This window comes from Triticum aestivum, chromosome 2D, assembly GCF_018294505.1.
Source record: "Triticum aestivum cultivar Chinese Spring chromosome 2D, IWGSC CS RefSeq v2.1, whole genome shotgun sequence".
Lineage (NCBI taxonomy): Eukaryota > Viridiplantae > Streptophyta > Magnoliopsida > Poales > Poaceae > Triticum > Triticum aestivum.
The window spans coordinates 167,074,642-167,100,171 of NC_057799.1; the positions used below are offsets into that span (position 1 = coordinate 167,074,642).

Consider the following 25,530-nt stretch of genomic DNA (forward strand, 5'->3'; position numbering starts at 1 on the left):
GTTGGGGTAGGCGCAGGAGGAGCAGAGGAATTGGGTTGAATTTCTTCAGGCACAACTGATGCAGTTGCCCTGACTTCTTCATTTTCTTCAGGCGCACCACTAGTGGATGCCCTGGCAATTTCTTCAGCGGCTGGAATGCAGTCATCAGCCCTGGAACTCACATTTTCTTCAGCAGCCTGATTTTCATTAGCGGTGCTGGCGTGCTCTTCAGTTGGTTGATCAGATGCTTCAGCTTAAGGAATTCCTGGTTGCGATGGAGCTGCAACCTTTGTAGTGAATTTCTCCATCAGTTTTACAAACCGGACCTTGGCTCCTTGCCAATCAGCATAGTAAGCATTGAAGTCATCGCTGAGGCCTTTGATTTCAGCCTGAATCTTTACTAGTTCTTCAGTTGTCATAGAGACAACGTTTTTCTTCAGGTAGCGCTCCTTCCTGTACTGAGCTTTCTTCAACTGCCTGGCCTTCTCAAATTTCCATTTTTCTTCTTCTTCTTCAATGAAGGCAGTCAAAACATGACTTTGACCAGGAGTGAGCTTCATTTTTGGCAAAGGAGTGTTGGGATCCTTGTGCCAGAGGTCGATGAAGTTGAGGATTAGCTTCGGATTCAGAAGCAGTGGCACGTTGCTTCCTTTGGCTCTAGCGGCCTTGACTTGTCTGTCTCTGATGATTTTGGCTAGTTCATCATCATCAGCCTCATCATCATCAGAGGGCACTTGGAAGGCGACCTGCTTCTTGTGAGGACTTGGTCGAGGACCTCGTCCAGCAGTGGTCTTCTTCTTCAGCAGAGAGGGGCCAGCTGAGGAACTTGGAGCAGCTGAGGAACTTGCAGAGGCTCCTGAGGCAATAGATATGTCTGTGGTCCTTTGGCACGTGGCGAGATACACTGGTGCTGAGGATTTGGACGGAGCAGCCGAAGACTTTGGCGGAGGAGCTGAGGACTTTGGAGGAGCAGGAGCAGTTTGAGGAGTTGGCCGTGAGGGCTTTGAGGAATCTGGCCGTGAGGGCATTGCTGAGGAACTTGGCCTTGAGGGCATTGAAGGTGAAGCACTTGGCTTATGCGCATGCTTCTTTGCCATGGCCTTCTTCGGCTTGCTAGCAGAGGCCTCAGCAGTGGCAGCAGCCGCAAAGTCTTTGTTGAATTTCCTCACTGCTTCTCTTGCTTGTCTAGCCAACTTGGCCTGGCACTTGGCCCATTCATCAGGATAATCCTCACCGCGCTTGAGGCTAGTGGGATCTGCTTCTTGGCCAAGTGCCAATGGAGGTCTTGGGCATGGAGGATTGAGTGCGAATTTCTTCATGTACTTAGGAGTGACATATCTGTACTCCCTCCATTCCCGTGCCCATCTCCTTTCTATCCTTTGGATGCGCACCTTGCGCTGATTTTTGTCCTCTTTTCCAAACTTGGCCTCATCAGGAGTGCAGTAGTCAGCATATATGTCATCAGGGATTTCAAAAGCAGTATTGACCTCATGCCTCTTTCCTCCCTTCTGTGGCTTCTTTCCATCAGCCATTTTCTTCAGATGAGGAATTTGAACAATGGAATTCTCTGAAGATGTATGCAACTTATCTTCGAGGAACGCTGCAAATGAGTTAAGTTGATGAGAACCTAGTGATTCAGCAGCGGACATGAGTACCTATGAACAGAGTATAGTTGCGAGGAATTTGGAGAGGTCATATGCGTTCTCAGAAGGTTTTGTAAAAAGAACAAGTTTGAGAAATTTGACCAGATGAGTCTTGAAGAATTTCACTAAGCTTTCTTTGTCTTAGGTTCCAGAGTAGTATAGATTGAGAATCCACACAACTGAGGAATCTTGAAGAAAAACGTAGCTTAGAGAAACGAATCAAGAACAGATGACATGTGAGGTGTTTAGAGTGTGAAGATTTGAAGAAAAACACCTTTGAAGATTTTGTAGAAAATGTTTGAATCAATGAGGGCAGTAAAACTAACTTTTAATTACCCTGGACGAAGAACACGACGAACTGGGATGTGGAGATGTGAAGTTCGTCAGTGCAGATCTTCCACGCCCTAGCTTGGCAGAGGAAGACAGCTACGACGGCGGCGGAGTGAAGAAATCTGCAGCCGGCGCGAGTACGAAGGCGACGAGGTCGAGGCAGTGAAGCTCTTCCTCACCGGCGACGATGGAGTAGCGGCGGCGCTAGGGTTTGAGAAGCTTGAGCTGGAGAGAGGTCGGGCGGAGTAAAAGAGAAGTGAGGAAGGGGAGGGTATTTATAGCCACGGTGAAAAACTGTTCGCCCGAAGAATTTGGACGAACGTGCCCCTGACCCTTCTCATTCGCTTGACATGTGTCACCCACGTACTGAGAAGTGGAGATCGTGGGTGAATAGATAAGTATTATCGTGGGATGCAGAACGGTTTGAGCGGCAAAACCGAAAATTTTGGATAAGATAAGTTTTAACGTTCCGTTCGCAAATTCTTCAGCTGACAAGGACACAGTGAAGATTTTGAATGAGTTTCAAATAGAACGCACATGAAGAATTTGTGAATAGATTTGGTTGAGTATAGCATAGAGGGGGAAGGGTCCGATCACATTCACTTAGCAAAAACAACCAACTTGAAGAAATAGCAATAAGTGAATGCTGTAGAGGACATAAACTCATATATATAGACGATGAAGAAAAACGACGGACAACGTGAAGATAATGCAAAGTTAAAGAAAATGAACAACTGGGGAATTTCAAAACTGAGGAAAAACTCAAATAGAAGATTTTCAACTTTTGGAGGTGGCGAGATCCACCGTATAAGAATGATGATTTCAGACACCGCGTACAATTGTCGTAGGGCTCTGAGAATCAAATTCTTCGTTAATTTCCTCACACTTAGAGTGTTAGTCTTCATTGATTGAAGAAAAACGTTTCTTCATGTGTTGCACATCTAAGTCATAAATTTTGCATAAGTGTTAGGATGAGTGTCCTTTTCAAAGAACATTCGAAGATTCTAGGATATTTAGCTCACACCGCAACTTGCTAAATCTCTTCTCATCCAAGGGCTTTGTGAAGATATCGGCTAGCTGTTCTTCAGTCTTCACGTGCTCAATAGAAATGTCGCCCTTCAACACATGATCACGAAGAAAATGATGACGAATCTGAATGTGCTTTGTCTTCGAGTGCTGAACTGGGATGTGAGCAATCTTGATGGCACTCTCATTGTCATAGAAGAGAGGCACATTCTTCACTTTGACGTCGTAGTCCTTGACAGTTTGCTTCATCCACAGCAATTGAGCACAGCAAGAACCAGCAGCAATGTACTCAGCTTTAGCAGTAGACAGTGATACGTAGTTCTGTTTCTTCGAGGACCAACAGACCAAAGATCGTCCAAGGAAATGGCATGTGCCAGATGTTGACTTGCGGTCCACACGGTCACCAGCATAGTCAAAGTTAGAATATCCAATGAGATCAAAAGCCGAGCCCTTGGGGTACCATAATCCAAGTGTTGGTGTGTGAGCTAGATATCGAAGAATATGCTTCATAGCCTTATGGTGTGATTCCTTTGGTGTAGCTTGAAATCGGGCACACATGCAAACACTAAGCATTATATCTGACCTAGATGCACATAAGTACAATAAAGAACCAATCATGGAGCGGTATACCTTATGATCGAAATCAATACCATTTTCATCAGTGCACAGATGGCCATTTGTGGGCATAGGGATTTCGACTCCTTTGCAATCTTGCATGCCGAATTTCCTCAGTACATCCTTGAGGTATTTCTCCTGAGATATGAATATGCCATTGCTTTGTTGACGAATTTGAAGACCTAAGAAGAATTTCAATTCTCCCATCATAGACATTTGATATTCTTCACTCATCATATATGCAAATCCATCACACGCCCGAGGGGCCTGCTTGAGGCCATAGAGGGCCTTATTGAGTCTGAAGACTTTGTCAGGATTCTTTGGATCTTCAAAACCTGGGGGTTGAGCAACATATACTTATTCCTCAAGCTTACCATTGAGGAATGCACTTTTCACATCCATTTGATATAGAGTGATATCATGATGGTTAGCATAAGCAAGTAATATGCGAATAGCCTCAAGTCTAGCAACAGGTGCAAAAGTTTCATCCAAATCAATTCCTTCAACCTGTGTATAGCCTTGAGCTACAAGCCGTGCCTTATTCCTCACCACAAGGCCATTTTCATCACTTTGTGCCAATTGTATTGTGCTTGCGAGGATCTGGACGTTTGGCCAGTTCCCAGACGTTGTTGAGCTCGAATTGATGTAGTTCTTCTTGCATAGCTTCAATCCACTCAGGCTCCATAAATGCTTCATCTACCTTAGTGGGCTCTGTGATAGAGACAAAAGCAAAGTGCCCACAAAAGTTAGACAAATGTGAAGCTCTTAAGCGTGTGAGAGGACCTGGTGCTTCAATGTCATCGATGATTTTCTCAATCTGCACTTCTTTTGCAACGCGAGGATGAGCTGGTTGTCGTCGAGGAATTTGATCAGCATTTTCTTTAGCACCATTTTCTTCAGCATTTTCTTCAGGTGCATTAGCTCGACGTTCTTCACGTTCTGGAATGAATTCTCCAGCAGATTCTTCGAGTGGAATGACATCCTCAGTAGCCTTGAACTTGATAGTTTCCTCAGGTGCTGGTTCATCTATCACAGAAGGTAGGTGCTCTCTTTGCGAGCCATTAGTTTCATCGAACCGCACATCTACAGTTTCAACAACCTTGTGAAGAACGTTGTTGAAGACTCTGTGGGTGTGCGAGTCCTTTCCGTAACCAAGCATAAAACCTTCATGTGCTTTCGGTGCAAATTTTGAGTTGTGATGAGGATCTCTAATCCAACATTTAGCACCGAAGACTTTGAAATAACTCACATTGGGTTTCTTGTCAGTGAGGAGTTCATAGGCAGTCTTCTTGAAGAATTTATGAAGATATACTCTGTTGATGATGTGGCACGCAATATCAATTGCATCAATCCAAAAATGACGAGGCGTTTTGTATTCATCAAGCATAGTGCAAGCCATCTCAGCAAGAGTCCTGTTCTTGCGCTCCACGACGCCATTCTGCTGAGGAGTATAAGGAGCAGATAACTCATGAGTAATACCAAGTTCATCAAGATATTCATCAAGAACAGAATTCTTGTACTCAGTTCCATTGTCACTTCTGATGTGCTTGATCTTCACACCAAAGATGGTTGAAGCCCTTGAGGAAACACGTTTGAAGACTTCCTGCACTTCATGTTTGTAAGTAACAATGTGTACCCATGTGTAACAAGAGTAATCATCAACAATAACAAAGCCATGTTGAGATGCATCATTTGAAACTGCAGAATAATGGTTAGGACCGAAGAGATCCATGTGAAGCAATTCAAATGGTCGAGTAGTAGTCATGATAGTCTTCGCTGGATGCTTAGCCTTTGTCATCTTTCCAGCTTCACAGGCTCCGCATAAGTGATCCTTGAGGAATTTGACATTCTCAATGCCAATGACATGCTTCTTCTTCGCAAGCGTGTGCAAATTCCTCATGCCTGCATGACCAAGTCGTCGATGCCATAGCCAGCCTTCTGAAGCTTTTGCAAGTAGGCACATAGCTGGTTGTGGTCCTGTAGAGAAATCAACAATATACAAGTCTCCTCTCCTAAAGCCTTCGAAGACTTTGGAATTTTCAGCTTCCATGATCACAACACAACGATACTTGCCAAACACAACAACCATATCAAGATCGCAAAGCATTGAGACAGACATGAGGTTGCATCCTAAGGACTCGACAAGCATGACTTTGTCCATGTGTCGATCCTTTGAGATCGCAACCTTACCTAGACCCAATACCTGACTTTTTCCTTTGTCCGCAAAGATGATATGCTTCAGATGCAATGGTGATAAGGGAGCATCCATCAATAGATTCTTGTCACCAGTCATGTGATTTGTACATCCACTATCGAGGACCCACTCAGTAGCTTTGGGTTGATCATCCTGCAGATGAATTAGTGCAACTTACGAACTCATATACTTCATCAGTGAAGAATATGACATCACAATTCATCAGATCAATTTCATCAAGTAATAGAATAGATAAAGCAATGTGAGGACGTGAGAAATGAGAGTTCATTTCTTCATGATTAGCCTGCGTCCTTTCAGGCAATTTTCAGGTCTCCAGCAAATTCTTCAGACGTTTTAGCATGTCTGGAGACCTAACCCTGCATAAGAGATTAGTTCTTTTTCTTCACCACCCACATCTGAAGGGGTGGCAAAGAGTTCATCACTCTGCGAGCTCCATATGAGAAAGGTGGCATAGAAGCCAGTCCATTTCGTTTCACATAAGAGGAGTTAGGATAAGCATATGAATAAGCAGAGAAATTCTTCAAAGACTTATGAACATAATGGTTAGAAGAATAATGCTCATATTCATAGCCCTTAGCCCTTCCCTACGAAACAAGGTGTTAGCACGATGATGTTCATATGAGGACTTTGATCCGTTTGAGAAATTTGGTCCGTATGAGGACTTGGATCCATATGAAGAATTTGGTCCATATGAAGAGTTTGATCTGTGGTTCCTGTTCTTCACTGGTGGTGTCATGAGGACATTCACCTGAAGATTTTCAAGGCAACTTTTGGGAACCCAGATTTTCTTCATAAGAGAACCGTTCCTGCAGTTAGTGCCAACATATCTAGCAAATACTTCACCATTCTGATTTTTGAACAGTTTATAGTTGGAGTCGAGTGACTCATCAGAAGAATGAGGAGATTCACATGTAAAGCCAGATAAATTGGATGGATCAACTGGAGGTCCCTTTGCAGCAACCCATGAGGTTTTGGGGTACTGCTCAGGCTTCCAATATGTACCATCAGCATTGAGTTTCCTCTCAAAGGCAATACCCTCTTTCCTAGGGTTCCTGTTGAGGCTCTGCTTTTTAAGCACATCACAAAGAGTCTGATGCCCTTTGAGGCTTTTGTACATGCCTGTCATGTACAATTCCTTCAGCCCTGCATCATCAGTGATACTAGCAATGTCCTGAGATGAGGAATTAGTGATAGCAGAGACAGGTGAAGAATTTGTAGCAGAAGAAGCATTTGAACATTCAGGTGAAGAATTAGCAGATTCACGTTCAATGCACTTCAAGCATGGAGGAACAAATTCTTCCTGAGCAGCGCTGATTTGTTGAGCAAGTAATGAATCGCGCTCCTTCTGAAGATCTTCATAGCTCACTCTTAGCATTTCAAGATCTTGCTTTCTCTGAAGAAATTCATAAGAAAGCTTCTCATGATCAGATAAGAGAGTGTTATGACGACCTTGAAGGTTGTCAAACCTAGACTGAAGTCTCTGAAGACTCTCAGCCAAAGCTTTCAACTGATCCATTTCTTCACCCAACATATCATCGCTCTTATTTAGCATGTATTGAACTTTTTCCAAAGCTCTTTGTTGTTTAGTGGCAAGGGAAGCAAGTTTGACATAGCTGCGTCCAAATTCATCGCCAGATTCATCATCACTGGATTCAGATAGGTAGCATTCAGTTACCTTTGCATCTTTTGCCATAAGGCAAGGTGTAGAAGATGATGATTCTGGTTCGAATGTCATCGCTTTGAGAGATTCCTTGAAGTCCTCAAACCAAGGATCATGACGGGTTCGATGACCTTCATAGACTTCAGAGAGATGGTCCCAGATAAGCTTCGCATTATCGATATGCATGATGTTCCTGAACTGGTTTTGAGACAGACAGGAGCAGATGACGTCCTTCGCTGTCAGGTTGAGAAGGGTGAACTTGCGAATGTCATCAGCTTCAGCCATCTTGCACAAATCAGTAAGACCAATCTCAGTGACGGTCCACAGCTCACTATTCATCGCCATGAGACGCTTCTTCATCATTTCCTTCCACTTGGGATACTCGTGACCGTCAAAGATGGGGCATGACACGGTCTTCATTCCTGTGGTCGACATAACTAAAACTCCAGGCGGTCAAACCAAAATCACACAGAACAAGGGAGTACCTCGCTCTGATACCAATTGAAAGTGCGTTATATCGACTAGAGGGGGGTGAATAGGCGATTTTTATGAATTCTTCACTGAGGATTTTGCGGGTGAGGAAATTCCTTAGCGAAGAACTACTTGCAGCGGAATAAGTACTCAAAAATAAACATAACAGAACACAAGCATGGTCATCATGATGAAGTGAAGACGAGCACAGAGTACAGAAGAAAAAAAAAGCGTAAGCACAGGATAACACAGGATGAAGACAAATAGACTGAAGAAATTGAACTTAGGAAATTGAGAAAGTCTTCAGTCAAAGTCTTCAAACACAGATATGAATAAGTGCACAACACAGTTATGAGGAAATGAAAGAGTTGAGGAAATAGAACCAGTAAGCTTGGTGAAGACAATGATTTGGTAGACCAGTTCCAACTGTTGTCTCAGTTGTACGTCTGGTTGGAGGGGCTAGGTATTTAAACCTGAGGACACACAGTCCCGGACACACAGTCCTCACCATATTCTCCTTGAGCTAAGGTCACACAAACCTCGCCCAATCACTCGTGGTAAGTCTTCAGGTGACTTCTGAACCTTCACAAACTCGGTCACTCGGCGATCCATAATTTCTCTTGGATGCTCTAGACCATGACGCCTAACCGTCTGAAAGAAGCACAGTCTTCAAAGGTAACAAGTGTCGGATCCACGTAGGATCAATCTCTTCAGTGATGCTCAATCACTTTGGGTTTGTATGTGTTTGGGTTTGGGTTTTCCTCACTTGATGATTTTCGCTCAAAGTCCTCGGAGGATGGGATGCTCTCAAATGACAAGTGTCAGTTTCTCTCGGAGCAGCCAACCAACTAGTGGTTGTAGGGGGCGGCTATTTATAGCCTAGGGAGCAGCCCGACATGATAAGACATAAATGCCCTTCAATGATATGACCGTTAGGTGGGTAGATATTTTGGGACAGCTGGCACAAGGCACAGCAACGGTCGGAAATTTGAGTATCAAATTACTCAGGGCTATCATGTTCCTCACTGTGTAGGCAATCCGCACTGGCGAATTCCTAACTCCTCAGTCAAACAAATTCCTCAGAGACCAGAAGAACTTCGTCTCTGTCACTGAAGAATATGACTGAACTGAATGAGATTTCCAATGGCTTCACTCGAAGGGATTGGTAGGTGTAGGATTTTGAGTTGAGCATCACATGGAAAATTTTCCTTAGTATTTCCTCGACCCCCTTTAACAGTGCGGTGTTTCCTATGACTCAAGAAAGAGAAAATAAAACTACGAAAACAAAAGTCTTCACGCTTCATGTTCCTCGTATGAATACCAAGTCTTCAAGGTCACACCAATTTCTTCACTTTCAAAGTCTTTAGAAAGTCTTCAGAAATCCAAAGTCTTCAGTCGAAGAACTTCATTTTTAGGGGTCGACTTTCTCTGTAAATATCAAACTCCTCATAGACTTATAGACTTGTGTACACTCATAAACACATTAGTCCCTTAACCTATAAGTCTTCAATACACCAAAATCACTAAGGGGCACTAGATGCACTTACAATCGTTCGTAGAGAGCTCAAACCATTGTATCCTTGCATCATCTTTCTTGGTTCTTGTTTGGTGTTTCTCTTGGTGAGTTTTCGAGCTCATGGTCATCTTCATGACAAGCTCGAGTTCATCTAAAACGGAGTTCTTGTATGCATCTTCTATGATGTTTTCGATGATGGAGTTTATGTCGGGTCCTCACTGATGGAGGTTTCACATCTCTATATCATAGGCATAATCTCTATTGCCACTTCTGAAGTTTTCCAGTCGCGGCAACTCTTGTCGTTAGCTTTCTATCAAGCTTGAGTTCGTCGAAATCGGTGTTCGTTTGCAGAAGTTATGGCAGTTTTGGTCTTCTTGCATCCTTCTGTTTTGTTTGGGTAGTTTTTCAGTTTGAGCGGTAGTAGAGAGCGGTAGTACCGCTCCCCCGAGCGGTAGTACCGCTTAGGCGGTACTTCCGCTGACAAGTACTGCTTCCACTTCCGCTTATTTTTATGCTTCCGTTGCCCAATCAGCTTGAGCGGTAGTAGAGCGGTAGTAGAGAGCGGCAGTACCTCTCTAAGCGGTAGTACCTCTCGAGCGGTACTACCTCTCTGGCAGATCTATAAATCGTGTTTTTCTGTCTCGTTGGGCTGTTTTGACCGTGCTAAGCAGTAGTACCGCTCCCCAAGCGGTAGTAACGCTTTAGCACGACTTGTGGGCATAACGGTTGGATTCGGGGGTGCCTATTTAAGGGGGCCTTCTTCCCCAATGGTCCCCATCCTTTTGAGCTCATGTTTACCCCCCATTGTTGACCTTCTTTGAGCTTGCTATCTCTCAATCCCTCCAATGATTCTTTCTACTTCTTGAGGGAAAAGAAGAGGAGATCTAGATCCACATTTTCACCAATCACTTTCTCCTCTATGTGAGGGGAACCCCTTGAATCTAGACCTTGGAGTTCTTTGTGTTCTCTTCTTCGTTCTTCCTATCATTTTCCTCCATAGCATTAGTTGTTGTGGCGGGATTTGGGAGAGAAGGACTTGGGCACTCCGTGTGCCCTTACCATTGCATTTGGTGCATCAGTTTGAGTTCTCCACGGTGATACGTGGAAGTGAAAGGTGAGAAGCTTATTACTCTTTGGTGTTTGGGCACCCTAGAGCTTGTTCCTCTTGGGTGCTTTGGTGCCCTAGATGATTGGTGTGTTTAGAGGTCAATAATTGTGGTGTAAAGCTCCGGGCAAGCGTCAGGGTCTCCAATTAGGTTGTGGAGATCACCCCGAGCAATTTGTACGGGCTCCGGTGACCGCCCCTAAGGGTTGCCAAAGTGTACGGGTTTGGTGACCGGCCCCAAGGGTTGCCATTTGTACGGGTTCGGTGACCGCCCTTAAGGGTCCCTTAATGGAATCACGACATCTTGCATTGTGCGAGGGCGTGAGGAGATTATGGTGGCCCTAGTGGCTTTTTGGGGAGCATTGTGCCTCCACACATCTCCAAACGGAGATTAGCATCCGCAAGGGTGTGAACTTCGGGATACATCGTCGTCTCCGCGTGCCTCAGTTATCTCTTATCCGAACCCTTTACTTATGCACTTTACTTTGTGATAGCCATAGTGTTCATATTATATATCTTACTATCGCTTAGTTGTTTATATTGGTTAGTATAAATGGTTAGTGCACATAGGTGAGCCTAGTTGGTTTAGGTTTTGTGCTTGACAAATTAAACGCTAGTTTTATTTTGCCCACCCCGTCTTGGTGACATCCACGATTTTTCATCAAGTTCTCAAGTTCAAGGACCTACAAATTCATGGTAGTTTTTGGTTATACCACTAATGCATACATATAATTTTCAGTACCAACATAAAATTATAGTGAGAATCGCGGCGGCCGAGGATGTTTGTCCTCCTCTAAGACTCATTAAAGACCGGCTATGTAATGGTTAAAAAAATAAAACCAAAATTATACTTCATTAACAGGTTATTGAGGATCGGTTAGAAAATAACCTTAGTCCAGGATAGAAATGATTCTACGTGACGCTCTCCTGGCCTCTACCCCCATGGCGATGGCGTGCGTTTTCATGTGTTTGGAGGATTCCGCGGGGTGTTTAGGTCGCGTAGCAGCATTGCAGTGCCATCCTTTGGGATCTTGACCCGGCTGTCTCATCATATCATGGCAGAAAAGAACTTACCCCGGCAGTGAATGGTTGATGACCCTATCACAAATTCACCACACAGCAACAGGCGGCCGGTGTCGATCACTTTTTGAGATGTTCTTCATCGGTACTCGAAGTGCTTCGAGTCATGATGAGCAACTCTGGAAAACACATGTTTTCTTGTGTTGATGGAGTACTAGGCTTGGTCCCATGCGCTAAGAATGTTTTTTTTTGCGTGAAAACTTTCTATCTATTCATCAATTGTGAAGGTAGTACAAAAAACACTAGAAGTAAAATTTACATCTATGTCCGTAGACCATCTAGTGACGACTACAAGCACTAGAGCGAGCCGAGGCGCGCCGCCATCATCACCCCTCCCTCCTTGGAGCCGGACAAACATTGTTGCAGTAGACAGTCGGGAAGTCGTCGTGCTAAGGCCCCATAGGACCAGCGCACCAGAACAACAACCGTCACCGATGAAGAGAAGCATTGATCGGAAGGATCCAACCTGCAGACACATAGACATAGATGAACGAAGATCGAATCCAGACGGATCCACCGAAGACAAACACCGACCGAATCCCACAAGATCCGCCGGAGACACACCTCTACACGCCCTCCGACGACGCTTGAAACATCACCGGGACGGGGGCCAGGCGGGGAGGACTTTATTCCATGTTCAAGAAGCCGCCGCCGCCCCGCCTTCTTGCTTATGCCACAAACCCTAACAAAACTTAGAAAAACGCCCAAAAACGGAGCCCTCCCACCGGCAAGAGCCGGGATCCACCGTGCCTCCATGGTCCAAGGACCATAGAAGACAAAGCGGACCGACGGCGGCAGGGAAACCCTGGATGGGAGTCGTATATATAGAATGAGATGTTGTGCTCAGAATGTCTTTGATTCCAAATAATTTCAAAGTATTTCTTTTAGATTATAATCTTCTTTTTCAACCAAAGGGGTCTGACGGTCCCCATTTCATTACGAAAATGGAGTAAAAACATACCATAAATCTTTTTAATTGCAATATCTCTCTCAAACAATGAGTTTGCGAGACCTCGGTTAACCCAGTCTTTTTGTACTTTATACTAAAGTTGCGACAAGTAACATGATTCAGAGGGAGTAGCAATTTGCCTGCACATCCCGCAAAAAAAAATGCAATTTCCCTCCCCCTTTCAGCTCTTAGTCTTGTACTCCCTCCGTAAACTAATATAAAAGTGTTTAGATCACCAAAACATAGGGAGTACTAGAATTCATGCAGGTTGATGTGACATTACAATTCCCCCTTTTCTACACTTAAGAGTCTTTAAACCGTTGAGAGAAATACACATGAAATTAGACTCCGACTAGTCAAGAGATGCGTTTGGCCGGCCTTCCGACACAGGGAGTAGAGTAAAATACGAATCAAAATACAACACAGAAATACGATGTCACATAGTAGTATTTCTTTACAGAGGGAGTAGGGAGTAGAGTACACTCGATCCAGGCGCGTACGTATATTATAGTTGTAGCATCCTCCAGACCCAAAAAAAATCCCCAGGTATGAAGGCAAACATCCCTCCCTCCCTGGATATCGCCTGTATAAAACCCAGTTCCCAACGCCACCACAGCCCCACGCCTCTCACCACTCTCCACCGCCACCGCCACCTCCTCGCCGGCGACAATGTCGGTGCACGTCGCGGCCGCGGCGGTTCTCATCGCGCTCCTCGTCCCCGCCCGAGCCTCGGACGTCTCCTCGTTCCCGCTCACGCAGACGCAGTCTCCGGCCAACGCCTCCGCGGCGCCCTCCTCCCCGCCCTGCCGCCTCGACCTCTCCGCGGAGCTCTTCGGCGGCGTGGCCGCGGCGTGCGGGGCCGGCGGCGGGCCGGGCTCCCTGGACCGCGGCCGCTGCTGCCCCGTGCTCGCGGCCTGGCTCTTCGCGGCGCACGCGCGCACGGCGCTCTCCGTCCCGGCGCCGGCGCCGGCGCTGGCGGGCGAGGGCCTGGACGGGGACGAGGGCCCCATGGTCCCGTACGACAACCAGCGGTGCGTGGACGCGCTGGGCACCGCGCTGGAGAAGCGCGGGGTGGCGCTGCAGCGGCCCAACGCGACCTGCGACACGGTGATCTGCTTCTGCGGCATCCGGCTCCACCAGATCGGCTCGCTCCGCTGCCCCGCCGCGTTCGCCGTCGGCGCCGCCGCCAGGAACGCCACGCCCACCGCCGCGGTGAAGGACCTGGAGAAGAGCTGCCGCAACGCATCCTACGCCGGCTGCTCCCGCTGCGTCCAGTCCCTGCAAAAGGTTTGCTCCTTTCTTTGCTCCGCCTTTTTCCCTTCGCAGCTTTCGTGCTCTTCTCTCTTTTCTTTAACTTGTGCTCTAAAATCTACCACCGAGTAGTACAGTATTTCTTCAAGGGTTCATCATGTTGATGCATTTCTGGTTTTCTTTTCATTATCCTGAAGCTTCGACCTCTTCATGATAGAGTACTACTACATTTTAATTGGTCGTTAGCTTAAGTGCAGCAGTAGCTTAGCTAGGACTAGGAGCAATGCCCTTTTCCTCCGTGTGCTTTATCTTCTTTTATCGAGCAGAAAGAGCCCATTTGACATCCAGGAGATCCCCCTTTCCACACAGAAAGGCCCTTTCTGCTCACATTATTGGTTCACATGCTCAGATGGGCTTCCTCCTTGTTCTTGAGCTGATCACTAATCATTAGCTACTTGATTGTAGTATTTCTTTGTGAAAGCATTGCGCTCCCATTTCTTGAGCTGATCACTAATCATTACTAGTACTACTTAGCATTACAAGATACTCGATTACAGGACCATGTCTTGTACAATAGCGTTGGAAAGCAAGCCATACTAGTATCAAGACAGCAAGGCCAGATTCTTGGTCCAATGCCACAGGCCATAGCAATGATGAATTGAATCATTTAGTTTGTTAACCACCTGCTACATCGAACGTTGTTGATTATTGAAGAGAGTTTGTCCTTGACTTGTTTGTCGCGCATCCTCATTGGCATTGGCATTGGCTTCCTAAACTGAACAGTGAATAACACACCTCTGTCTGTACTTTTGCTCTTTGTACTGACAGTTCATGAATTTAGGAAGCTGTAATCTTTGACATTGTTCTGTACCCGAGATTTTGGTGTAAGAACAAGAAGATCGACTCGAGAGCATGTGCCTGATCAAGTGGTCGTGCATGGGCAGCATTTATTGAGGATTTCAGAGGGCCAGGCAATCCAAATGTTCGTAGTAACATTCAGTTCTGAAACAGCGAAACACCCACCAACTTCGCAACAACCTGCATTGCATCCACGTCCCTGCATGGAACACATTAAATGCATTTCATCAGGGTTCGCTCTCCTTGAAATCGGAGAGAGGAGTTTAACCTGTGGTATCTACTTGTGATCAGGTGAAGGGGAACGTGAGCCGGGAGGTCGCCGGCGGCGACCGCGCCCGGCGGATGCTGGGGCTGGACTGCCAGCTGATGGGCCTGACGTGGCTGCTGGCCAAGAACAAGACGGTGTACATCCCCACCGTGTCCGCCGTGCTGCGCGCCATGCTCTACACCGCGCACCCCACCGAGTCCGGCGGCCACTCCAAGGTCAGCGGCGGCGGCGCGGCGCCGCCGCGGTGCAGCCCGGACCAGGAGAACATGCCGCTGGCCGTGGACTCGCTGCAGTTCGAGCACGCCGGCAGCACGAGCTCGGCCGCGGCCCTGCTCCGCGGCGTCTGCGGCTCCCTCCTCTGCCTGGCGCTCTACTGCTTCGTCTGGGACGCGTTCTTGTAGACAGGGCATGCAGTGTGGATTAAGCTAAGCTTGTTGATAGAGTATTTTGTAGGAGCTGGTTGGTTGGTTGGTGTTAGGGATTAGCTTCCTTTTTGCTTGCACAGTGTTGCAGATCGAATTAGCGGATTGCACCGGTGGGTCTCTAGTAACCCCACCCGTGCTTTTATCCTTGGGTTATTACCCTGCTACATTGGGGAAGTAGTAGTCGTAACTTGTTCAAGCCGAAACTATTTCTTTTGGCATGTGCACGAGCAACGAAAAAAGCAAGAAAAATGAGCCGCGGGTATGGTGGATCTGTTGAAAAAGAAGAGTCGGTTTTTGGTTTGTGGCAACGGATTTTCTTTTGAAGAAGAGAGGCAGGGTCAGGGTGGCAGGCTCTAGGGCAGGTCAGGTGAAGACGACAACGAGGGGGAGGTTTTCTTGGCTTTGGCGCGACAGTTCACGTGGTAGGTAGCGTCGTGTCGTGTGTGGGTGTGGGTCAGTGGGTGTCGTCTAGTGTGCATCTGCATGTCGTCCTTTCTTGTGTCTGTCTGGCCTGGGGTGGTGTGGTGTCCCTGCCCGCCCGCATCTTGTTCCGTGGTGTTTGCCTCTTGCTCTTCTTCGATTTCCCAGCCAGACAGCGGCCCAAGAAAAGATGATAACCAACCCAACGTTTTTTTCTTTCTCAGTGTCATTTTGCTGGGTTTTTTTTTCAAAAATATCAGAGCAGCTCCAATATAAAAGAAATCATCAACACCGCAGCGCCAAGGGATAGAAGCATTTTTCAAAACAAGATAGCCTCCACCTCTGACATTGTCAGAGAATTGAGAAATTCGATGGAGCTATGGAGACTCGCGGGAGCGAGCTGTATTGAGAGCCCCTTCGGGGAACCATCGTGAGATTATAGGTTTTTGAGAGGCCTTCTTTTTATTTTTCTCTCCGTTTTTTCCTTGGTCCCTGACCGCCAAACACCTTTTGTTATCACCATGTTCTCCCTGCTATGAATCAATGAAATAGACAGCAATTGCTGGACATTTTCAAAAAAAAAATGAACGCGCGCTTTGTTCGCTTTTCGTCCACTTGGGTCGGCCAGGCGGACGCGCGCGTGCACATTCTGAAATGGGTCGGCTTGACCGCCCAACGGGGAGGCCGACCCAAATGTGCCATCGTGAAAAAAAACTCGCATGAAATAAACATAATTAGACATAAGTGGCCGGTCAAACGTCGGCCAAAGTCCACTTAAACCTAATTAAACATTAACTAAAACATTAGAAAAAGTCTGCGCCCGCCTGCTGTCGCCCCGCACACTGCCCTAGACGTCGTCGGCCTTGCACATGCCCTTGCCGTCGACGCCGCCGTCGTTGGTGAGGTCGATGAAGACCGAAGCAGGGCCAGCCCACCCGAACATCGCTTGGTACGCTGCCAGGGCAGCCTCCTCCGGCGTCTGCTCGGGCGGCGGCATTGCAGCCAGCCGCGCGCGCTCCTCCTCCTCCTCCTCGAGCCGGAGCGCCTCCGCGTCGCGTTGGAGCATGGCCTCGTAGCGCATCTGCTCCTCGCCATCGGCCTGCTCCAGGCGGAGCCAGTGCTCCTTCCAGCGCTCGAGGTGGGCCGCCTCCTACGCCGGCGTCACGGCGAAGTGGACGGGAGGCACGCTCACCCACTCGCGGTACTGGCCCGTCCACGAGTAGGCCTCCTCTGGCCAAGTGGGTGGAGGCGGGGAGCGCTTCCGCGTCGGCTCCGGCTCCGGCTTCTGCTTGGGCTGGACGGGCGGCGACGGTGGCGGTGGCGGCACGAAGAGCGGGGTGTGGACGGAGTCCCCCGCCGCCGACAGGGCAAGGGCTTGCTCCAGCCCGTGCCAGTGCGCGTCCTCCTCTAGGCGGCTAGCCTCCAGCGCGTGCTGCAGGGCCTCCTCGAGGGCGGCTTGGTACTCCGCCTCCGCCTCCCTGTCCTCCGGCTCTACCTGCGGGGGCGGCGGTGGGAACGGCGTCGACACCCGAACGCCGTTGCTCCTCGTGTTCGAGGGCGATCCAAGCCTCCCAGTTGGGAGAGTCCGCGGCATACTCTGGCAGCCGATGTAGAAAATATGCCCTAGAGGCAATAATAAAGCTGTTATTTATATTTCCTTATATCATGATAAATGTTTATTATTCATGCTAGAATTGTATTAATCAGAAACTTAGTACATGTGTGAATACATAGACAAAACAGAGTGTCCCTAGTATGCCTCTACTTGACTAGCTCGTTAATCAAAGATGGTTAAGTTTCCTAAACCATAGACATGTGTTGTCATTTGATGAACGGGATCACATCATTAGAGAATGATGTGATGGACAAGACCCATCCGTTAGCTTAGCATAATGATCGTTTAGTTTTATTGCTATTGCTTTCTTCATGACTTATACATGTTCCTCTGACTATGAGATTATGCAACTCCCGAATATAGGAGGAACACCTTGTGTGCTATCAAACATCACAACGTAACTGGGTGATTATAAAGATGCTCTATAGGTGTCTCCGAAGGTGTTTGTTGAGTTTGCATAGATCAAGATTAGGATTTGTCACTTCGTGTATCGGAGAGGTATCTCTGGGCCCTCTCGGTAATGCACATCACTATAAGCCTTGCAAGCAATGTGACTAATGAGTTAGTCACGGGATGATGCACTACGGAACAAGTAAAGAGACTTGCCAGTAACGAGATTGAACTAGGTATGAGGATACCGACGATCGAATCTCGGGCAAGTAACATACCGATGACAAAGGGAATAACATATGTTGTTATGCGGTTTGACCGATAAAGATCTTCGTAGAATATGTAGGAGCCAATATGAGCATCCAGGTTCCGCTATTGGTTATTGACCGGAGAGGTGTCTCGGTCATGTCTACGTAGTTCTCGAACCCGTAGGGTCCGCACGCTTAACGTTCGATGACGATTTGTATTATGAGTTATGTGTTTTGATGACCGAAGTTTGTTCGGAGTACCAGATGAGATCATGGACATGACGAGGAGTCTCGAAATGGTCGAGAGGTAAAGATTGATATATTGGAAGGCTATATTCGGACACCGGAATGGTTTCGGAGTGATTCGGGTATTTTTCGGAGTACCGGGAGGTTACCGGAACCCCCCGGGGAAGTAATGGGCCTTATTGGGTCATAAGGGAGAAGAGGAGGCAGGCCAAGGGGAGGTGGCGCCCCCCCCATGGAGTCCGAATTGGACGAGGGGAGGGAGCGGCGCCCCCCTTGCCCTTTCCTACTCCCTCCCCCTTTCCCTCTTTCCTACTCCGAAAAGGAAAGGGGAATCCTAGTAGGACTTGGGAGTCCTAGTAGGACTCCCCACCATGGCGCGCCCCCTAGGCCGGCGGCCTCCTCCTATATACGAGGGCAGGGGGCACCCCAAAGCACAACAGACAAGACTTTTTCTTAGCCGTGTGCGGTGCCCCCTCCATAGTTTACGCCTCCGGTCATATTCTTGCAGTGCTTAGGCGAAGCCCTGTGCGGATAACTTCATCATCACCGTTGACATGCCGTCGTGCTGACGGCACTCATCTACTTCCTTGACGCTCTACTGGATTAAGAGTTCGAGGGACGTCATCGGGCTAAACGTGTGCAGAACTCGGAGGTGCCGTACGTTCGGTACTTGGATCGGTTGGATCATGAAGACGTTCGACTACATCATCCGCGTTAACATAACGCTCCCCCTTTCGGTCTACGAGGGTACGTGGACACACTCTCCCCCTCTCGTTGCTGTGCATCTCGTAGATAGATCTTGCGTGATCGTAGGAATTTTTTTGAAATTGCATGCTACGTTCCCCAACAGTGCCATCCGAGCCAGGCTATGCGTAGATGATATATGCATGAGTAGAACACACAGAGTTGTGAGCGATAATAGTCATACTGCTTACCACCAACGTCTTACTTTGATTCGGCGGTATTGTTGGATGAAGCGGCCCGGACCGACATTACATGACCGCGTTCATGAGACTGGTTCTACCGACGTGCTTCGCACACAGGTGGCTAACGGGTGTATGTTTCTCCAACTTTAGTTGAATCGAGTTTGACTACGGCCGGTCCTTGTTGAAGGTTAAAACAACACACTTGATGAAAAATTGTTGTGGTTTTGATGCGTAGGTAGGAACGGTTCTTGCTAGAAGCCCATAGCAGCCACGTAAAACTTGCAACAACAAAGTAGGGGACGTCTAACTTGTTTTTGCAGGGCATATTGTGATGTGATATGGTCAAGACGTGATGAGATATAAATTATTGTATGAGATGATCATGTTTTGTAAAAGTTATCGGCAACTGGCAGGAGCCTTATGGTTGTCGCTTTATTGTATGAAATGCAATCACCATGTAATTGCTTTACTTTATCACTAAGCGGTAGCGATAGTCGTAGAAACAATAGTTGGCGAGACGACAACGATGCTATGATGGAGATCAAGGTGTCAAGCCGGTGACGATGGAGATTAGGACGGTACTTTTGAGATGGAGATCAAAGGCACAAGATGATGATGGCCATATCATGTCACATATTTTGATTACATGTGATGTTTATCTTTTATGCATCTTATTTTGCTTAGTACGACAGTAGCATTATAAGATGACCCCTCACTAAATTTCAAGGTATAAGTGTTCTCCCTGAGTAGGCACTGTTGCGACAGTTCATTGTGCCGAGACACCACGTGATGATCAGGTGTGATAAGCTCTACGTTCACATACAACGGGTGCAAGATAGTTTTGCACGTGCGGAATACTCGGGTCAAACTTTACGAGCCTAGCATATGCAGATATGGCCTCGGAACACTGAGACCGAAAGGTCAAACGTGAATCATATAGTAGATATGATCAACATAGTGATGTTCACCATTGAAAACTACTCCATCTCACGTGATGATCGGACATGGTTTAGTTGATATGGATAACGTGATCATTTAGATGACTAGGGGGATGTCTATCTAAGTGGTATTTCTTAAGTAATATGATTAATTGAACTTTAATTTATCATGAACTTAGTCTTGATAGTATTTGCAAATTATGTTATAGATCAATAGCTCGCGATGTAGCTCCCCGTTTATTTTTGATATGTTCCTAGAGAAAAATAAGTTGAAAGATGATAGTAGCAATGACGCGGACTTGGTCCGTGATCTGAGGATTATCCTCATTGCTGCATAGAAGAATTATGTCCTTGATGCACCGCTAGGTGACAAACCTATTGCAGGAGCTGATGCAGACGTTATGAACGTTTGACAAAGCTCGGTATGATGACTACTTGATAGTTTAGTGCACCATGCTTTACGGCTTAGAACCGGGACTTCGAAAACGTTTTGAACGTCATGGAGCATATGAGATGTTCCAAGAGATGAAATTGGTATTTCAGTCTCATGCCCGTGTCGAGAGTATGAGACCTCTCACAAGTACTTTGCCTACAAGATGGAGGAGAATAAGCTGAACCAGTGAGCATGTGCTCAGAATGTCTGAGTACTACAATCACTTGAGTCAAGTGGGAGTTAATCTTTCAGATAAGATAGTGATTGACAGAGTTCTCTAGTCACTATCACCAAGTTACTGGAACTTCGTGATGAACTATAATATGCAAGGGGTGACAAAAACAATTCCCGAGCTCTTTGCGATGTTGAAATCGGCGAAGGTAGAAATCAAGAAAGAGCATCAAGTGTTGATGGTTAACAAGATCACTAGTTTCAAGAAAAAGGGCAAAGAGAAAGAAAGGGAACTTCAAGAAGAATGGTAAGCAAGTTGCCACTCCCGTGAAGAAGCCCAAAGCTGAACCCAAGCCTGAAACTGAGTGCTTCTAGTACAAAGGAAATGGTCACTAGAAGTAGAACTACCCCAAATACATGGCGGATAAGAAGGATGGCAAAGTGAACAAAGGTATATGTGATATACATGTTATTGATGTGTATTTTACTAGTGTTCACAGTAACCCCTGGGTATTTGATACCGATTCAGTTGCTAAGATTAGTAAATAAAAACAGGAGTTGCAGAATGAACAGAGACTAGTTATGGGCAAAGTGACGATGTGTGTTGGAAGTGATTCCAAGGTTGATATGATCACCATCGCACACTCCCACTACCTGGGGGATTAGTGTTGAACCTAAATAAATGTTATTTGGTGTTTGCGTTGAGCATGAATATGATTAGATCATGTTTATTGCAATACGGTTATTCATTTAAGTCAGAGAATAATTGTCATTCTATTTACATGAATAAAACCTTCAATGGTCATACACCTATCGGCGTCCTGGGAACGGGGGTCCCCAGACTTGCCTGCTTGCGGCCCATGGCGTGGCTCCACCAGCGGTCTTGTACGGCCCATCTTCACTAGCAAACACTCAAGACCCTTGCGAGGGGCCAAGGCTCGCGAGGCGGACGACGCAAGACCCCCTCGGGGGCAGCCTCACCAGGCTGGCTCGCGAGGGGCAGAGGGATCAAGGCAAGGGAACCTCATGAGGTTCCTATGACGTAAACCATGACGACCATGGCCAGGCGAGCGCCAGCGAGCACAGTGTCCTTGTTTCCTCTTTGGTGCTAAAGAGGCAAGCGCAGGCGAGGAGTCCCGAGGCGTCATGCAAAGGTTTCCATATCGGTGCAACGAGACCAAGACCAGCAGGACGGAGGTCACCGTGGAGCCCAAGACGGCATCACCACCAGAACCTTTGGCAGGCGAAGACCACCTTTAGTCAGGATAGCTCGTACTAGTTGTACCCCTTCAAATTGGCCGTTGTGGCATCCCTTCCCGCTCAATAGTTGGGAAGAGGACCAGGGCCTCTATAAATAGGACTAGCCACCATCGTAGGAGGCATCGGATCTGATATCATATCATCTCACCAGATCTGGTCTGACCTGGAAGGATCATTGAGACCATCCTCACCCACACAAGCTTACCTAGAACAAGAACACCTCTCCTCAGGAGGCCGTTCTTCCCTTGTACTATTCATCATCAGCTCGAGAGGCAATCCACCACACCACACTGGAGTAGGGTATTACACCACATCGGTGGCCCGAACCAGTATAAATCTCGTGTCTCTTGTTCTATGGCTTCGACGAGCTAGGCTTTGAGATCGCGATGAGGGTGAGGGCGTAATTAGGTAGAGGAGAGATCTTCGTGCACACCCCAGTGTTCGAACCTCAAGGGTTTTGCCGGAACCCGAAATCCGACATTTGGCACGCCAGGTAGGGGCTGTACACGCCCCGGGGGCTCCACTCAGAGGGAGCCCTCACCCACGCACCAGTGGAAGCACCATACTCCGCGCTGGCAGTCGACACTACCCAGGAGCGGCTATGCCCATGCAAGTGCGGAAGCGCTATGCTCCGCACTGGTGATAAACAACTCAGGGCAGCCCCTTGGCCGTATCAACCTCAGGGAGCCCTTGAGCTCAGTGTCTGGCCTCATCGCAACACCTCCCCTCGGGAGAGTCGCACGAGGGGGCTGGGCACGGGGGCTGCGCTTGGGTCACGCCCAAGCATACACCGCCTTGCCAGGTCCCCCGGACCTGGTCATCGCACGCCCTCCCGAGCGGAGCCTCGGCGAGGAAAAAGGTATGAAGGTCGTTTGAGCGTCTTGGGGGACTCCTGAGCATCGTGACTCAGGAGCCTAACTGGCCACGTAGCCCCTCACTCCTTGGTCTCGTCCTGGTGATCCGGACGACCCAACGGCGGCTGAGGTATGCGCAGGGTCGGGCCCTGCCGACGTAGAACACTAAACCTATTCCTGCGTCTTCTTTCCGTAAGCTGTTTGCGCGTCAAGGGGGACTCCTGAGCATCGCGACTCAGGAGCCTAACTGGCCATGTAGCCCCTCACCCCTTGGTCCCGTCCTGGTGATCTGGATGACCCAACGGCGGCTGAGGTACGCGTGGGGTCGGGCTCTGCCGACGTAGAACATAAAGCAAATGGGAAGGAAATAGCAAAATCTCAAGCAAATATTACAAGATATATTGTTCTGCCAGTACCAAACGCAAGTTTAAACGCCTCCACGAGGCATGGTGCATGTTGCAGGAGTTAAACAGGAAAGGAGCCGCCAGCAAGTCGTTTCATCATCCCTGGACACCGCCGACGCCCGCAAGGGATGCTTCTTCGTTGGTGGCGTCGCCTTCACCCGCGCCGCCGGTCGAGGGCGTGGGAGCGAAGGCGCGGAACTTCTTCAGCAGGGCCTCCACCTGACCCTTCACGGCTGCGGCAGCGGCTGCGCAATGCTCGTCGTCCATAGGCTCCAGTAGCTCGTCAAGGCGGGCGGCGGGATCGCGAAGATGGAGGTGGTTGAAGACGCGCGTCAACGTGGCTGAGGAAAGAACGCAGGCTTCTTCCTCTGCCATGGGGCCAATACCGCTCACGACTTCCTCAAGCGCCTCGACCAGGTAGGGAAGCAGCTGGGCAGGGCCTTCCTCGTTGGTGGTCAGCGGCTCCTCCAAGCCCTTCTCGTAGAGTGCCTGCAGTGCCACGCGGGACCTCTCCTCGAGGATCTTGAAGGCCGCACGGCCAGGACCTTCGCCTTGGCGTCAAGTTCAGCTTTCTCCGCTTCCACCTTCTGCCCCAGCTTCTCCAGCCGGCTGCGCTCCGCGGCCTGCGCCTTCGCCAACTGCTCCAGCTCGGCGTCGCAACCCTTGATGGCGTCCTCCCGAGCCTTCATCTTCTCCTCCTCCGCCTTGCGACCGCGAGCTTCTTCCGCACGCTCGTTGCGCAGAGTCTTCAGTTCGGCCTCCAACACCCGGCAGCGGTCCTGAGCGGCCTCGACATCTTTCAGCGCCACCTCGCGAGCGTCTGAAGCCTGAGCAGCGACCTACTTGTCCTTCTCGGAGGTGGCTGCTGCCTGGTTCAGCGCCGCCCGAACGGACACGTCTGAGTAAAGCCAGCCGGAGACCAGCTCCAGGCGCCCGGCTACCAGGTGGGGGTCGGCGCCTTGAAGATCTTCTTGCAGCAGGGTCATAGCGAAAAGAGCGCGCTCCAGGACGTCAGGAGAGGCGGAAGGACCCGAAGATAACAGTGCGGCGGAAGGGGTAGGAGGCGACATCGTCACCATGGCCTGGGAGGCAGGGAGCTCCTGAGCTTTGGGGACCTCGGCATCCGAGCCGGATGCTGGCACCTCCGGAGCCAGCGGGGCCACGGGGGCTGACTCCTCCTGAGGACGCTTCCCCAAGGCTCGCGAGGACGATCGAGCCGGAGAGGCGCGAACGCCGATGCTGCCCTTCTCCATGGAGGGAGACGCAGCCTCAGTAGGCAAATTGGTCCCGAGCAGTACCACCACTTCCTCCTTCCTCATCTTCGCCGCGGGCGTCGGCCTAATTGCACAACAGAGCGGCATCAAGGGTCAGCAACATAAGCAAGAACAAGGCGGGGCGAGAATACTTACTGGTCCACCGCGGTGTAGTCCCTCCGCTTGTTAAGCTTGAAGCCTGAGAGCCTCGCAGCCTGAGGCGCGGGCTCCAGGAGTGGAAGAAGGGGCAGCAGATGGGCCGGAAGAAGCTCCAGGCGGTGACGGAGCAGAGGCATCATCTCGGGAGATCAGCGTCGACCTGCCCCTCTTCGGAACCTCGGCCGGTGGCCTCCTCTGGGGGCTGGCCTTTGGCCTCGAGGAGCCCCCAGGCACGGGCGTCTCCTCCCTCTCTGGGGGGACGTCGGCCTCATCGTCGTCGTCAGGCAAGGTGCGGAGGATGTCGGCCTTGCGCAGGGGAACGTCTCCCCCATCCCCTCGAAGGTCGCCTCCGAGTCGCGCTCCTCGTCTTCTTCCTCTTCCCCCTCCCCGCGGGAATCACCAGAAGACACAACCACCGGCTTGGTCGCCATCGGGACCCCAGGGGGCACCGGCGGCACCAGCCCGCGCCCGTCGAAGGTGGGCATGGCGGCCGCGACTTGCGTCCCGTCCTCGTGAAGGAACGAAGGCACTCGGCGGTTACTCCTGGTCGTCCCCGACCAGGAGGCGGAGAGCCACAGCCAGCTCTTCTTCACACAAGTTCTTCGGACTCAAGCGAAGCTTATCCTCTGCGCCCTCAAGAGTCCACAAAGGGCGCGAGCGTGCCTGGAGCGGAGCCACGCGCAACAGCAGGAACTCCCTCAGGAGCATGGCCCCCGTCAGCTTCGCCGCCTTCGTGTTGCTCGGCTTCAGGTCGACAGTCATCTTCTCCAGCACCAACTTCGCCCGGTCATTAGTAAGCTTCGTGCGAGACCACCCTTCGTC

At 49.0% G+C, this 25,530-nt stretch overlaps 1 protein-coding gene across 1 annotated transcript; it reads left to right on the plus strand.

Annotated features, from left to right (window-relative positions):
* The first annotated feature begins 13,144 nt into the window (after positions 1-13,144).
* Positions 13,145-15,692, plus strand: LOC123052384 (uncharacterized GPI-anchored protein At4g28100). Its single transcript, XM_044475531.1, has 2 exons — positions 13,145-13,876; positions 14,990-15,692. Exons 1-2 carry the CDS (start codon positions 13,259-13,261, stop codon positions 15,365-15,367), a joined length of 996 nt encoding a protein of 331 aa, XP_044331466.1. The 5' UTR covers positions 13,145-13,258; the 3' UTR covers positions 15,368-15,692.
* Positions 15,693-25,530: the final 9,838 nt, after the last annotated feature.

What these genes read in the sequence shown, in the direction of transcription:
- LOC123052384 (XM_044475531.1), top strand. Translation starts at nt 13,259, where the DNA reads ATGTCGGTGCACGTCGCGGCCGCGGCGGTTCTCATCGCGCTCCTCGTC. An exon ending in GCGTCCAGTCCCTGCAAAAG is followed by an intron (nt 13,877 to 14,989) that starts GTTTGCTCCTTT and finishes ACTTGTGATCAG; the next exon opens with GTGAAGGGGAACGTGAGCCG.